We start from the raw sequence: 15,589 nt of genomic DNA on the forward strand, positions 1-15,589 counted from the left end.
TTCCTGGTCAGGAACATTGCGACTTGCAGGAGCCACCTTGAGGCAGGTGTTGTCACAGGTTCGCCACCTGGGCATTAAACCACCCTACTTTCTGAATAGTTCAAGAATAAGAAAATGAAGAAGAGGAGGAGGAGGAGGAACTAGAGCAGTGGTTTTCAACCAAGGGGTCATAACCCCTTTGGGGGTTGAACAACACTTTCTCAGGGGTTGCGGCAGCTTGGCTAGGGGGGGCATCTACACAACAGCCCTGTGGGGTAGATCGAGACAGAGTGTTCGTCTGTCTGGAGCAGCAGAAAACAGCGAGATCAGCATGGAATAAATGCACAAAATAAATCTTAAAAAGCTCTGGCTATACAGGGGCATACTTTGGCTACCTCATGAGAAGGAAGGACTCAATGGGAAAGAGCCTAATGCTGGGAGCGATTGAGGGCTAACGAAGAAGGGGACGACAGAGAATGAGGTGGCTGGATAGAGTCACTGAAGCAGTCGGTGCGAGCTTAAATGGACTCCGGGGAATGGTAGAGGACAGGAAGGCGTAGAGGATCATTGTCCATGGGGTCGCGATAGGTTGGACACGACTTCACAACTAACAACAACATAGAGTAACTTAAAACTGTACATACCGTATATGGTAACAGATTAGTCCGGGCCATCCAGATGGAACTATTCTTTGAGCATGTTTAAACATGTTTAGGCTAGCCTGATCTCATCCAATCTCGCAACCTAAGCAGGGTCAGCCTGGATAGTATTTGGATGGGAGAACTCTAAGGAATACTGAGGTCATGACATGCAGGCAGGCAATAGCAAACCATCTCTGGATGTCTCTTGCCGTGAAAACCCCAGAAAGCCACCAAAAATCAACAGTCACGTGACTGCAAAAAACAAACCCATGCTAGTGAGATTCAAACTCATGATTAAAATGGGATTACCTAAATTGTCCTTGGTTTTGCTTGTCGGTTTGCAGTAAATTACCAAGTCGGATAACTCTATGGCAATCAACTGGTTCTTTTCCCAGTATTTTTTCTCATTTTCCTGTTTAAATATTGAACAAAAAGAACATTTCTTGTAGATGTTTACTATTGATGTAAGAACATATCAAGGGAATAGGCAGAGCTTGAGAATACATAAGTATAATTTAGTTTAAGACTCCCTGTGGCTACAAACTAATACTGAAACAGGCCAGGCACCAATTTATTAATTTACAATATTCCCAAACTGTGCAATTCTATGAATTCTGATACCTGGAAGTCTTTGCTATGTGATTTAAAATATATATATTTCTCAAAATATATTTTTTTCTCAAAAATCTCAAGTCCACCTACTTATGGTTAGGCTCGTGTTAAGTGTGAGCAGCTGACCATAGCTACCCTGTCACCCATACTTGTACCTCTTCTACGGGTCTCCACGTGATCTTTCTGATGCTCTGATACCACTCAAACAGCTCTTCCACTTTCTCTGTTGCGAACTCGATAGGAGGATCCTCAGGATTCTTGGGCTCCAGGACGAAGACAAAAGTCTTGCCGTATTTTCCGTGTGACATTTTTGCTATTGGAAACAATGCAGACGTTGAACCAGCCAGATGTGCACACTTCTGATTATTCTTTCCATCTACTTGCAAAAGCCCAACCATAACTTATGCTAAAGGGTCTACTGCCATCTTTTGGTGGTTGTTGCTGCTGCACCATAAAACATGACACTGTTTCCCCTCCACTTGGGCATCCTTCCCAAGGGGCACTGCTGTTTAGGGCCCTATTGTATTGCCCAGTGATCCTGCAACAACAGTTTGTGTCTGGGAGAAACATAGCTCCTTGTCCAGATAGCACACAGATACAACTATTTCATAGACGATGGCTGAAAACATCACAGGCACCCACTGTGTTACACACACATGCATATATATATAAAACACACAGAGAGAAGGCATGCCACACGACAAATGCCATTCTCCACCTTCTTCTCACTTAGATAAATGTCACTGTATTCATGTAAGGACACGACTGGAGCGAACGCTAAAGGAGGATGCAAGGTGGCCTTAAGCAAGCAAAATTACATGATTTTCTGCTGCGCTATAAAACACAGAAATATTTCAGAGTCTTTGTTATCTTAAAATGTTTATACCCCACCTTTTCTGGTGGCTCAAGGCAGCTTATTCCCCTTATGCCGAAGGCTGAGTTCAAACAGAATGGCATGTAAGGAGGAAAGGGCCAGAGGGCTACTTACCAACATTATATCTGGTAAGATCCAAAATGCCCCGACACAAAGACCCTAAAGGATTGTCCTCAATGATCTGTAAATGAAAACATGAATTCTTACTTGAAATCAGGTCTGTTTTTGTATAGTTCACTTTCCCTCCAAGTGGGGACCCAAAGAAGCTTGCAACACTGTTTTGCCCACAAGACCTGCCCTGATAGGTTGGGCTGAGAGAGAGTAAATGGCCCAAAATCACCCAGTGATTTCAAAGGGAGAAATTGTTAGCCTTAAATGAGGAAAGCCTTCTTAAGAATGAAGTTCTGAACAAACATAACCAAACTGAAAAGGGCTTTTATGGGACACTTTAAAGAATAAAGCATTCTTCTATTGCTTGTTCACATCTGGGTAATATCAGGGTACCGTTTTCGCTTCAGACTGTTCTAAAGCTTGGAGATTGCGTGGAAACTGCAGGACTCACACTTTACTTATTGTATTTATTTATTTATATTTATATACCACCCTCCCCCGAAGGCTCAGGGCGGTTTACAGGGAACAGGTACAGATAACATAAGGAAACACATGTGACAACAGCAATAACAATACAGCAATAATGACTCCAACATGATAACAGCAGTAATAATAAGATAGAACTGCAAAGGAGCCTCAGCTCAACTCTTACTGGGACCCAGTGCGTTAGACAGATTAGTGGCGGTCGTAATAGGAAGCGGACAAACTAATAGGAGACAACTTCTGTTGTCTCACAGGACAACAGAAGAAGCTGGAGACCACATGGGAAGAGTCTACAGAGTAATTCCTCTGGCATGGTTCTAAGCTACTCATATTATCCCAAAAGAAGCCATGAACAGTAGCTCCATGAGCCTCTACTGCAGAGGTAATGCAAGAACCAGTTCCCAGAGCAAAACCAAAAGCCCTTGCTGAAACCTTATCAAGCCAATTTCTATCAACATCTTCAACCTTAGTAAAGGATGCAAATGCACATATGCTACAGTCCATGTGCTAGTATAAATTTTGTGCCCCGGAGGTTGACTTACACCAAGTCCTAACACTGAAATCTTGAGGTCAGTATCGTATCTTCTATCCAACAAGCAGCTCTCCTTCACAACCATTTCTACCTGCTCCCTTTTAACTGGGGATGCTGCGGATTTAACATGCCAAATGGATCCTCTACCACTGAGCCACCATCCCTCCTGAAAACAAACATGCAAGAATATGTGTGTGTGGGGGGGGGACAATCACTTGTATGACAGCCTGATGAAGGAGAGACAGTCTCAAACAAAAATATTTCGTTCTGGACCGGAGTGGCTGAATGAATTTTATCAAGTAAGGAACACACATGAAACACAAGGACTGTTAATTTTGGAAGGAGGGTAGCCACTAAAACTCGGTCCTCTCACCTGACTTTCAAGTTCGTCGACGTTCTCAGATGACATTTCCTCGACATAATTGGCTGGAAAGTAGTGCTGAACTTTGTCTCCGTAATCTCCCTTCCACCTGAATCATTGAGAAAGAACTAAACTCATCTCTTTCAGAACAACAAAAACAAAACACCAGCCTCTTTCAATTGGCCCTCGGCCTCCAAACTTGGCTTTTATGCTGCTTCTTCCAAGTTTTCATTAGAGCCTTCAGGATCGTGAAATCAGCCTCACCATAATGTTGAACACAGTATGAATTGTCTCTAAAGGGATCGTTAATTAAAAATAGATAAACAAAAAAACAAATAAATAAATAAATTTTACTTGTAAGACCACCCCTCTCAGCCCAGCTATCTTGGGGTGGTGTACATCGTGTTAAAATAATATATTAAAATAAAAGTAAAGTAAAACAGTAGAATCGCCTCTGCGTCCTTACTAGCAGCCTCTCACGCATTAATTCTTATATATGCCAGATTATGGAACAAGTTGGTCCCCCAATCAACAAGTTGGTCAGACACATCAAAGTAAAACAGGTACAGCAGCCTGAACTGTGGCTTTTATCAAAGAGATAATTAATAGCAGAAACTGTTTGCTATTCCCTGCATTAAGCATTCACTCCATTAGAGGACTTTTGACTACAAAACATGCCAGCTGCATAACCACTAAGCTCCATATCCAAGTGAGGTCCTCCAAAAGAATGAAAATAAATGCACGTTTCTTCTCCCGAATCTACTCTTGATAGTGGTGGGAAGTGCTGCCAAGTTGCAGCCAATTTATAGTGATGCCCGTGGGGTTTTCAAGCAAGAGGTGGTTTGCCATTGCCTCCCTCTGCACAACAACAACCTGGACTTCCTTGGTGGTTCTCCCATACAAGCACTATCCAGGGCCAAGTCTGCTTAGTTTCTGAGATCTAACAAAATCAAGCTAGCTTGGCCAACCCAGGTAATTTATAGTTATTTATAATCCAGAGAAATTATATGTGGTAAATAACTGGGGGGGGGGGGGGCTTCTCTCTGAGAACCAACTAAGAGAAGGCTGAAGCCCAACAGACCCCAGAGAGGATTCTGAGCAACCACAACTGTGGACCCTTTAAAAAAAAACACTTTTTCACAGTCTTCTTTATGGGTTATTATTATTTCATAACAAGGCATTGCGGAACACACATTTTCATGCTTCAGAAGTTTCTTTCCTTCAAGCGACGTTTCATCCCCCACAAACACCTTTGTGAAATTCCTTTTCTAAATGAGAACAGTGTGAACAAAGCCATGAGTCTATGTTTGATTGTAGGACTGTACAAAAAAGAAATTCTTGTATCAAAATATCTCCATTCTTACCAGCCTCCACTTTCTTTCGAGACATTATGAATTAAGGCTCCTCTGCAAAATGTCAGCTCATCGGGTCTCTTGGCTTGGTAATCATACAAGGCTTTCACAGTTCTCTGGGGCTTCGAAAGAAAAGGTTACGGGACAAAGTGATTGACGGATGTTAGGAACACGTGGAGATTTGAAACTAAGCTACATCGAGTAAGACCACAAATGTCTCGTATGCGAAGCAGTAGCTCTTCAGGGGCTCAAACGCAGAAGGCTCTTTCCCGACACATGAGATCCTTTAATCGAAACCACCAGAGACTGAATCTAGGATTTTCAGCATGCAAGGCCCAGGACACAAATGAAGCTGCCTTATACTAACTCCAACCATCTGTCCACTCAGATTGTCTACTCAGATCAGCAGTGACTCTCCAAGGTCTCAGGTGGAGGTCTTTCTCATATAGATGTATGGGTGGATGGGTGGGTGGGTGGGTGGGTGAGTGAGTGAGTAAATGAATAAATGAATGAATGAATCTCTTACTACCTGATCCTCTAAAGTGGGTATGCTGGGGATTGAACCTGGGACCTTCTGCATGTCAACCAGATGCTCTAACACTGAGCCACAAGATGCACCTACCACCCTCCCTAACGGCAACAAACAGGTACACAACGCAGAGATGCATGTCAATGTGATATTTTCTTCCTTGATACTTTTTTGATGCACCCACCATACCTAGGTTTCTTTTAAACTTGCAACCATCCTTCTTGGTTTTTCAAACAAGACATTAGGAGAATTTCGGCTAAATTTTAATCTGAATAAAAATTTGAGAGTAATCATACCACAGAAGGCGTTATTTCAGTGGGCTCCACATACATCTTGACATCATATAATGAACTGGGATCTTTTTCCTAAGATAGAAAAAGAAGAAAATATTTGAATTCCACCGCGGTGGAGAGGGGGGAGTCACATAGAGGTTTTGGTTTGCATAAAAGTATCATATCACCCCCGCCCCCCAAAAAAAATGTGTTGGTAGAAATTTGCCCAACCCAAAGTATTTGGGCAGAACTTTCTGTTTTGTACTTAATTTTCCTAACCAAAAGTGAAGGTTTCAAAGTTACTGACAACTTCGGTAATTTGTTCCAGAAGAACCGAAAGGAATAATCATAATCCTTTTCTTGTCAATCACTGCACAAATCTGATGAAGAATTTAAATCACCTATGGCACTGTCTGCTCCACAGTAAAAAGTTAAGGAGAATGGTGAAATCGTTTTTCAAGAGCACACACAGGAAGCTGCCTTACAATCAATCAGATCCTTGGTCCATCAAGGTCAGTATTATTTCTTCAGATTGGCAGCAGCTCTCCAAAATCTTTAAAAAGAGGTCCTTTACATTACAACACCTACTGCCAGGTCCCTGAACTGGAGATAGTGGGGTTTGAACCTGGGACCTTCTGCACACCAAGCAGACACCCAGCCACTGAGTTGTGGCACAACTGAGTTCACTTACAAACAGGCAGAACTATGAATTCCCATTTTAGTATACCTCTTGGAAAAGCAAACTGAATCCCTCAAAGAGGTCCAAGCCTTTTACATTTATAATGGTTTTAAAAGGGGGCACTCACCATGCTGTAGCGCTCCAACAACTCCTCCGTCACAGGGTAGCGCAATTTCATTTTCCTATACAACGGGTGCTTTTCGTAGTAGTTCACCAGTTCTACCAAACTTTCAAAGTAGGCAGATGTGCCCAGGACGAAGAGGCGGCCTTCCTGCATGATTCGGCAGTGCTTTACTTTCCCCTCGGCTCTGTGGAATGAGCAGGCATCTATTAATGGACTGACACTGCCCTTTGATAACGTCAAAGGATCAGGATTATCAACCTGCAGACATTCCAAGTGCCTTGCTACAGCTGTAGTCCCCAAACAGTCAGGGGGCTACGGTTTATCGTTCAGGAGATGGAATTTACCTTATTACAGCAGCCAGCAATTGTGCAGAGGAGGCTAAAGAAGGCACCTGAGTGAACACTAAGGTAGCGATCCCCAACCTGTGGGCCGCGGACCACATGTGGTCCCTCAACTAATTGGAGGTGGGCCCCGAAGGACGCCTTCTCTCCCCCCCCCCGGCTCTTTACTTCATCCCCCCCGGCCCTTTACAACACACTTCGGGTGTCATTGAGTTAAAATTTCCATGAAAATAAAATGTTCCTTATGTTCATTGTTGTGGCGTGTCGGTATCTTATTTTGAAGGAATGTTTAAACATTACCATAGCGATCAGAGAGCGTTAGGGCAGTGGTTGAGAGTAGAGGAGTGAACTACCCCCCCCCCACCGGGCCTCAGTAAAAGGTGTTGAGTGGTCCCCGGTGAGTGGTCCCTGGCGTTGAGTGGTCCCTGGTGATAAAAAGGTTGGGGACCACTGCACTAAGGGAAGGAGTTCACATGCTTGAGACAGTCTCAGACAGAGGGAAGGCAGAACAGGTGGAAGTCCCCAAAAGTACATGGAGGTTTACAGATTACAAGCTGTTTTTTAATGTTCTCTCTCTCCATCTCATCTCTTAGAATCCTCATGATTGATATGTTGTGTCACTGCTACATTGACAAAGGGAATTTCTCACCTGAAAGTCATGGCATATGAATTGGGTTCTTCTCTCTTCCTTATCAAAAAGGCTCCGTCCCGAGGAATTCGCATCAGCATATCTTCGGCTTCCCCTCGGCTCAAGTTACTGTAGTACCATCTATCAAATAAAAAGGCAAAACAGTTGTGGTGGAAGAATTAGAAATTTATCAGATGATAAATGTGTGCATTAGACAATAGCTAATAACGTTTTTTTGTGTGTGTTTCTCCAGGTGCTCTGTAACCTGGAGATCAAATATAATAGTAGGAGATCTCCAGCCACCGCCTGGAGGTTGGCAACTTTACCAGTAATACACAGTGGCCCACTAGCTTTTGAGTTCACCAGAACTTCTCATCAGGGCAGATGTTGCGTAATTTTTAAAAGGTGAAAGGTAGACCTTTCAGATAATAGCCTGCAGCAAGTTGTAACCTGATTCTTCTTCACCTGCTAGCACGACAAAACTTGAAAAATCTCCTTTTCTCTTTTCTCATGTCCCTGTTCTTCTGGTCCCTGCCCCCCACGGCTTGCCAGGTCAGGCCTGGGTGTGTTGAGAGGTCCTGCTTTCTGGCTGAAGTTTAAAAGCAAACAGTAAAGAAAGGACTCAAAGTCAAGCACTAAAATCTCTTTTTTTTGTATGTTGGACTGCAGGCATTCGGTTTCCCAAAAGCTGCCAAATTCCACTCTCCGTACATCCATAAACCCACACCAAACAGCTATATTTTTTAGTTAGGTCACGTTGCTGGGTTGTTGTTTTTTCCCTTCTTCCCAAACTCAAATTTCCCCATAGATCAAAATAGCTGTGACCAAAAGTAAACCTCCGCATCAAAAATAGCCTTTAACCCCACCCTAGAATTTCCTTTTGGCTGTACGTACGGCTTTGACTCATGAGGTTTAGGATTGGGGACAGCATCGGTCAGACGTAATTCAAACTCAGCACATCGCAAATGTGCTTCCCTGTAATGCTGGATGAGATCGTAGATGCTATCAAAGGTGAGGTTGTCAGTCAGGTAATATTTGACAGTATCTCCGTCGGTCGAGGAACGGATGCGGCAGTGCTGGACTCTGCCCGATCTCCTAGCAGAGGGGACCGTGGAAAAGAACATACATGTTAGCTTTCTAAATCACATCCACAGAGTTGCCCACAAGTTCCTTTTCTTGGTTCGTTCTGTTACAGTGCAACAAACTACGATGCTGGGGAAGGCGGGGGAGATGGCAGGAAGCTGGTATTTTTCGACTTGATAGGCAAAACACGACTGGGGACATGGTGAAATCTAGGTCATAGGATATCAGAACTAGAATTATGGCCGACAAGATACATTAAAAAAATAAGCTTCACCAGAAAACAATGCAAGAGGTTGGGAAAAAAAATAAAGCCTCAAAGCTAGATTTGCAAAACTAATTTATCCACCACCAAAAACTCCTTGAAATAATAATAATTAATAATATATTTATATTCTTCCCCTTCCTGGTGGGCTCAGGGCAGTTTATTTAATTATTATTAAATATATATAGACTGCCCATATCAGCACTGCCATCTCAGGGTGGTTTACAACAAAGTTTAAAGCAGGGCAGTTGACAACACAGTTTAAGAAGAAGAAGAGTCGGTTCTTATATGCCGCTTTTCCCTACCCGAAGGAGTCTGAAAGCGGCTTACATTCACCTTCCCTTTCCTCTCCCCACAACAGACACCCTGTGAGGTGGGTGAGACTGAGAGGGCCCTGATATTTCTGCTCAGTCAGAACAGCCTTATCATCTTTAAAAATTTGTCCCTATGGAGGTTGCACAAAGCTTGGTGTTGTCTAACTATGGGTGGCATTTTAGCAGGCAGGCCCAGATGTTATTCTTCTGGCCTCAACCACGGGCCCAGTGGAACAGCTCCACTTTACAGGCCCTCTGGAAAGCCTTCCTGAAAGCAGAAAGTGAAGGAGCCCCACCTCTCCCATCCTGGTAAACTCTTTCAAAGGACTGGCCCTATCACAGATAAAGCCTGCAACTGGACTTTTCCCAGGCAGACCATCCACCATAGTGAGCATAATGCCTGGCAAACAGCTGATACATGGGAATCTACCAGAAGATGGGGTTGAACAAGAGCCCTGGGGCATGAAGGGCTTCAAAGGTAATGTCCAACACCTTGAATTGAGCCAGGAAGCGAACAGGTAGCCAGTGGAATTAACATAAACACAGTTGTAATATGTTGCAAACAGCTAAGACAGAACAACAAAACAAAATCAGAGTCCAGTGGCACCTTTAAGGCCCACAAAGATTTATTCAAGGCGTGAGCTTTCGAGTGCAAGCACTCTTCCTCAGACTAAGAACTACCATCATGACAGTGGGAATATAAAGTTAATTCTGTAAGACAGAAGTTTCTTTGACTTAATTCATATGGCAAATTGGCTGGGGAGGGATCAGAAAACCACATTATGCTCTTGATCAAAACATGGTTAGGTGGATCAGAAATGCTACATCTGCGCTGGCCTGTGTGTTAAATGAGTGTTGAACAAAGCACAAAGAAGATGCATTTTCCCAACTTAAAAGGTCTCCCTCAAGAAACCTACAATGATCAAAGCAAAATAGGCCGTGCTTGAGAACAAACTCAGGAAACAGAGAACAAAGTTCAAAAACAAGCCACACCAGCCCAAATGGGGACATTCTTTTTCCACTTGCCCAAGAGTGCTGTGCTAATACTGCACCAGAACAATGGTGGGAAAGATTAAAGCACAGTTTGGAGGTACTGTAAATGGTATTAAGCCAGACCTAGCTACACAGGATTCTATCACAGTTTAGACCATTTTTACTATTACAGTAATTTTTTATATTGGTTAATTTCACAGAATATTGCTGGGGGGTGGAGAGTCATGTTGGTCTGCAGTAGAACAGCTAGATTCCAGTCCAGTGGCACTTTACAAACCCAGAAGTCTAAGCTTTCCAGAGCCAAAGCTTCCTTTGTCAGATACGAGTTGGAATGGAGAGCCCTGCGCCCTTATACCCCACTTGAAAGGTGGAAGGGAGTCAGGATGCAAAGGTACGATGCTAAAATAAATCAGCTTGATTAAAGCAGAAGGGAATGGCTTAGGGGCAGAAAAACAGCATCTGCAGTGAGGCCCCCAAAGATAGCTTTCCTCAGTACTCAATTCTTCATGCTGCTGTGTGCATCAAAATGTAGCTCCTACAGAAGAACAAAAAACATTCTATCCTATAGTAAAAAATAAAAACCCATCCGTTTATTACCAGAATGACAGAGTGTACTTATTCACTAAAGTTTCGCTCTCCCGAACTAAGAAAGTTCCGTCCTTGCCACCCATTTCGGCACAATATTCTTGCAAAAGCTTCTCCGCGGTGATTCTGCTGTCCTTCATTTTCCCATGAAACCACTTCTCATGGCAGTGGAGCTCTGTACGTGTCACCTCCTAGACCACGGAAGGAAAAAGAAAATGTTCCGAGTCAAGTCCCATTATGCCTCCAGCATTTATCTTTTCGATTTAAAAAAAAATGCTAAAAGATTAGGACAACCCTGTAGCATTTATTTACTGCGTTTACATTCCTGCTTCCCACTAAAGAGGGGAAAAGGCAAAACACCAGTGAACATCCCCAATGTATAATTTTACTTTGTGACATCTGCCAGAATAAAACGCAAAAGGGTTTCAATTTTTAGGGTAGCCAGCTAAAAGACTGAAATGGTAACCAAGTCATCCCTGATTCAAATCTCAAAACTACTGACAATCATAGATTGTCTGCCTATCTACTGCCTATCGGAGGGATGGCTTATCTGATTACGCCCCCACAAGGCTCTTCGCTCTGCGGGTATAAATCAGTGATTCCCGGCCTCTTTGGTCCTGGCCCCAATCTGGTGAAATGAGCTTCCAGGAGAGCTGAGGGCCCTGACGGAGCTGTCAGAGCTCCACAGGGCCTGTAAAACGGAGCTCTTCTGCCAGGTTGAGGCAAGGTTGTTTAAGAGCACTGGGCCCCACCCCAGGCTTCGCTATATCATCGACTGAACCCTTTGTGGATGGTTGTGGAGGGGGTGGATGTTTTTTCTTTCTGCCCTCTGGAGGTGTATGGTTTTAAGGATTGGGGACTTTATTGGTTATTATGTAATCTGCCTTGAAGTCCCACCAAGGAGGAAGGCGGACTATTAAGTGTAATAAACCAGGAGGTCCCTTCCAACTCTATGATTCTAAATAAATAAATTCACAAATTACGATGTCTACATGGTGGACAAGTTGCCATCTCAGAAAGAGTGGATTAGACGTGCACCTGGAATTCTGTGCTTGGAACTCAATTCCATGGAGCACAGAGGTCTAATTTGGATCAGGACCACACAGCATGAGGAACAGGGGTTTAATCCTTCTCCTCCTGCTGTATTCCTGACCTACAAAGGCTGTGGGGAGCTGCTGCTTGGCGCTTGAAATATACTACATGAAACTCTAGTCACAGATCTGCTGACGGTCCATATGATGGCCACCCAGGCAGTCAGTTTTGCCCATTTTAGCAAACCATGGAGCAGGGGAGGCACAGAACAGGCATCATCTCCCAGGAGAGGAGAGCCAGTTCGGTGTAGTGGTTAGGAGTGCGGACTTCTAATCTGGCATGCCGGGTTCGATTCTGCGCTCCCCCACATGCAGCCAGCTGGGTGACCTTGGGCTCACCACGGCACTGATAAAACTGTTCTGACCAGGCAGTGATATCAGGGCTCTCTCAGCCTCACCCACCCCACAGGGTGTCTGTTGTGGGGAAAGGAATGGGAAGGCGACTGTAAGCTGCTTTGAGCCTCCTTCGGGTAGGGAAAAGCGGCATATAAGAACCAACTCTTCTTCTTCTTCTTCCAGGGGAGATCTCTCTCCAAGGTCACATCTCGCCCGTACTTCCTTATCACTTCTTTTGAACATCCCAAAGGCACTTGGCTTTAGCTATCAGAAGGGTCATATATCCAAGTACGCAACAAGAAGTGTAATTTATCCCTTTAAATTGGGAGAACTTCAATACGTTCATCTTTTAACCAACATACTGGCACATTAAGTGCCAGTGTGCAGCACCCAGGACCAAAAATATATGGTCATAGCTAAGCCTGGCCGTAATTAGAGGAATTGTTTTTCTCCTCCATATGTATGTTGCCAGGATTAAAGCTGACCCAAGTTCTTGTGAACTAATTTTAACATTTTTTCCTAAGCTTTTCTTCAACTGTTCTAAAGAATCATCAGTGAAATAACATGAGATTATGCAGCTTTGAAGAAAGCCTGGAAACAAAACTTGATTCAAGTGGAGTTTATTCAATTCTTGTTAAAGAACTAAGACAGATTTCCACTTCTTTAGTAGAAGGGAAACACAAACAAAAACACACAAAAAAGTCAGACATCTGTTGACGCTGTCCTACCTTTGATGCTTCTTCTTCAGCGTTCTGTTCTAAAGCGTCACTGAATGAAAGCTTTTCGGTGGCTATGGCACAATAATGACGGTTCCATTTCTAGAATGCAAAATGACAGGAGAAAGTAGAGGATAAAAATCACAACCAGAAAAAGGGAACATGGTAATGACATCCTCCTAGCACCTCTACCCACTTCAGAAGAAATTCATTCATCTCTATCATACTGGATTTTAAGAACTTGGGTCAAAATACTTACGTTCTGCCTCCAAAACTACTAACCATCAAAACAATACTAAAACCCAAAACACAGCATAGTGTAGACAGAAAACAGGACACCAAAATCACAGTTGCCAATACGTTTTGTTTCTCAGCAGGAATCCTTAGTGAGCAGGGAAAGGGAAAGAGACGGGAGCAAGCAAGTACAAGAAACAAACAGTGACCATCTTGGCAAATTTCAGTTTAGCCTGAGAGTTGAATGCAAGCTGAAGCTCAACATTAGCATTCTAAATCAGTCAGGAAACAACACTTTAGCCAATTAAGTTGTCATGATATGGGAGTTATAACTTTTTTTCTCCATGCTTCGATCTGACAGTCAAAACTTTGAAGAAAGCATTCCAGTGAGAGAGTACCAAAAAAAGCGCAAACCACCAACCACGGTTAGGTCAGCAACAGACCTGGCTTTGTGCCAGAGAGCAGACGTCAAAAACTGCTTACTTGGTCTATGGTGTCCCACATATAGAGTTCTCCTTGTTGCTTTTTCTCCTCTTTCTTGTCGTCTGTGTTCACATCGACATCACCCTTGGGTCCCAGTTTTTTATGCTAGTCAGAACACAAAACGACAACACCGTCATTAAAAACAACAACAGCAAGACAGAAGATTTTTCAACCCTCTCTTCACTGAGGAATGGACCCAGGCTAAATTGCCCAATGGCAGACTGGAAATTCTCTGCCTCCCTCCTCCCAGTACAGTCCGGTGAACTCCATGAAAGGGTGCTTCTGGGAGACAGGGGACCCTGAGGAATGACAAGAAAGGGTTTGCAGCAGGAAGGGAAGATCAACAGAATTGCCTGTTTAGTCTGGATCACACCCCTGTCAGTTTCCTCACTCAATAGTGAAAGTAATCATGAATCACAAAAGGTATAGAAGGTTAACTTGACTTTCAGTTACAGCAGTGGTAGTCAACCTGTGGTCCTCCAGATGCTAATGGACTACAATTCGCATGAGCCCCTGCCAGCGTTTGCTGGTAGGAGCTCAAGGGAATTGTAGTCCCTGAACATCTGGAGGACCACAGGTTGACTACCCCTGAGTTACAGGACAAGGGGGTCTGTATGCTTCTTTGGAAATAATACCAGTAGAATTCCCCCTTTGTCAGAATTATAGCCATGTCTTGAAACAGAGGTTTTGTTTACCAGACTGCTTCTCATAGCAGCATAGCCACATTTGAAATACTACATACAGTTCTTCTTCACTCCTTACAAAAAATGATATCCTACAGCTGGGGGAAACGAGCAAGAATAGCAACCAAAATAGATCAAGGAACTTCATTTAAGGCTTTCTCGTTTGGTAGGGGAAAAGGCTAAGCAGGGGGTGGGGGAGGATTCAACAGAAGATTATACTATTATGCACAGCAGTTCCACAGGGCCTGTGAAATGGAGCTCTTCTGTTTGCTAATTAATAAACTTCATTCTTACCCGCAGAACTTATTCCTCCCAATGCATACACTATGCCAGGGGTAGTCAAACTGCAGCCCTCCAGATGTCCATGGACTACAACTCCCATGAGCCCCTGCCAGCGAATGCTGGCAGGGGCTCATGGGAATTGTAGTCCATGGACATCTGGAGGGCCACAGTTTTACTACCCCTGCACTATGCGAATGTCACATTATCTGATTAATCAAGTCATCTGGCTGAAAACTATGATCATTATTTGTGTTTCTGTCTGCACCATGTGCAGCCACCATGACCTTAAGAGTCAAGGCACTCTATGTTCACTACGACTGCTGTGCTCAACTTCCAGGCTTCCCTACACAGAGACTCTTGTTTGTTACAGCAAAGCAGTTCACACCTCAATGGGTCAATTTAAGAAGCAGTGTTAGCAGTGTTTCTTTCATGCCTTCCAGAGAAACACCCTGGCGTTTCCAGGATTTGTTCCACCCTGCGTTCCTGTCAATAAGCACACCGGCTGTTTGGACTGGAACCATTTAACACAGAAGAACTGTTCACAGTAGCAGTATAAAATGTTCCTCCTAACAGATGTTCACCTTGCTGCCATGGCCAAATGAAATTTTCTGCATTTCCTAAAGTTTTAAGTAGCAGCATTACATCTGCATGGAGACAACGGTAGATACTAAACACAGAGTCACACAGAACAGGAAGATGCTTAAAATGGGTGTCACAGTCCTGACTGCTCCCTACCGGTGCACAGAACGGTCAAGGACCCTCCTGTTCTTCAAACATCTCACACATTCTATTACTAACATGAAGACAGTCAGTATCATGCATTTATATGAGGCTGTCCTGCATTAAGACAGGACATTCTGTAGTCTTAGGGCAAAACTGGGTTCCCTAGGCTGCCGCAGGGTCCATTTAAAGGCTTTAAAAATAAACTTTTCAAACTTTTTTCAAAACCTCGCAAGGGCACAATCCTGCCGGGGCCGTTCTTTAAGGGAATGAGGGGTTCGTGTCTTCC

General features: G+C 43.7%; 1 protein-coding gene across 3 annotated transcripts in view; it reads right to left on the bottom strand.

The window, feature by feature from the left end:
* Positions 1–15,589, bottom strand: part of PLCG2 (phospholipase C gamma 2) — a 66,331-nt gene that overhangs the window by 11,414 nt on the left and 39,328 nt on the right. For all 3 annotated transcript variants that reach the window (XR_013226626.1, XR_013226627.1, XM_077310579.1), the window contains exons 15-26: positions 13,616–13,720; positions 12,911–13,000; positions 10,768–10,946; positions 8,413–8,613; positions 7,540–7,659; positions 6,553–6,733; positions 5,771–5,839; positions 4,958–5,067; positions 3,606–3,702; positions 2,221–2,287; positions 1,388–1,545; positions 930–1,032 (exon numbers count right to left, since the gene is read on the bottom strand). Coding sequence is in view for 1 of the 3 variants with exons in the window: in XM_077310579.1 (XP_077166694.1) it covers positions 930–1,032; positions 1,388–1,545; positions 2,221–2,287; positions 3,606–3,702; positions 4,958–5,067; positions 5,771–5,839; positions 6,553–6,733; positions 7,540–7,659; positions 8,413–8,613; positions 10,768–10,946; positions 12,911–13,000; positions 13,616–13,720 (1,480 nt within the window). In the remaining 2 variants the exon portion in view is untranslated. The remainder of the gene's footprint in view (positions 1–929; positions 1,033–1,387; positions 1,546–2,220; positions 2,288–3,605; positions 3,703–4,957; positions 5,068–5,770; positions 5,840–6,552; positions 6,734–7,539; positions 7,660–8,412; positions 8,614–10,767; positions 10,947–12,910; positions 13,001–13,615; positions 13,721–15,589) is intronic.

This window comes from Paroedura picta, chromosome 14, assembly GCF_049243985.1.
Source record: "Paroedura picta isolate Pp20150507F chromosome 14, Ppicta_v3.0, whole genome shotgun sequence".
Taxonomy (NCBI): Eukaryota; Metazoa; Chordata; class Lepidosauria; order Squamata; family Gekkonidae; genus Paroedura; species Paroedura picta.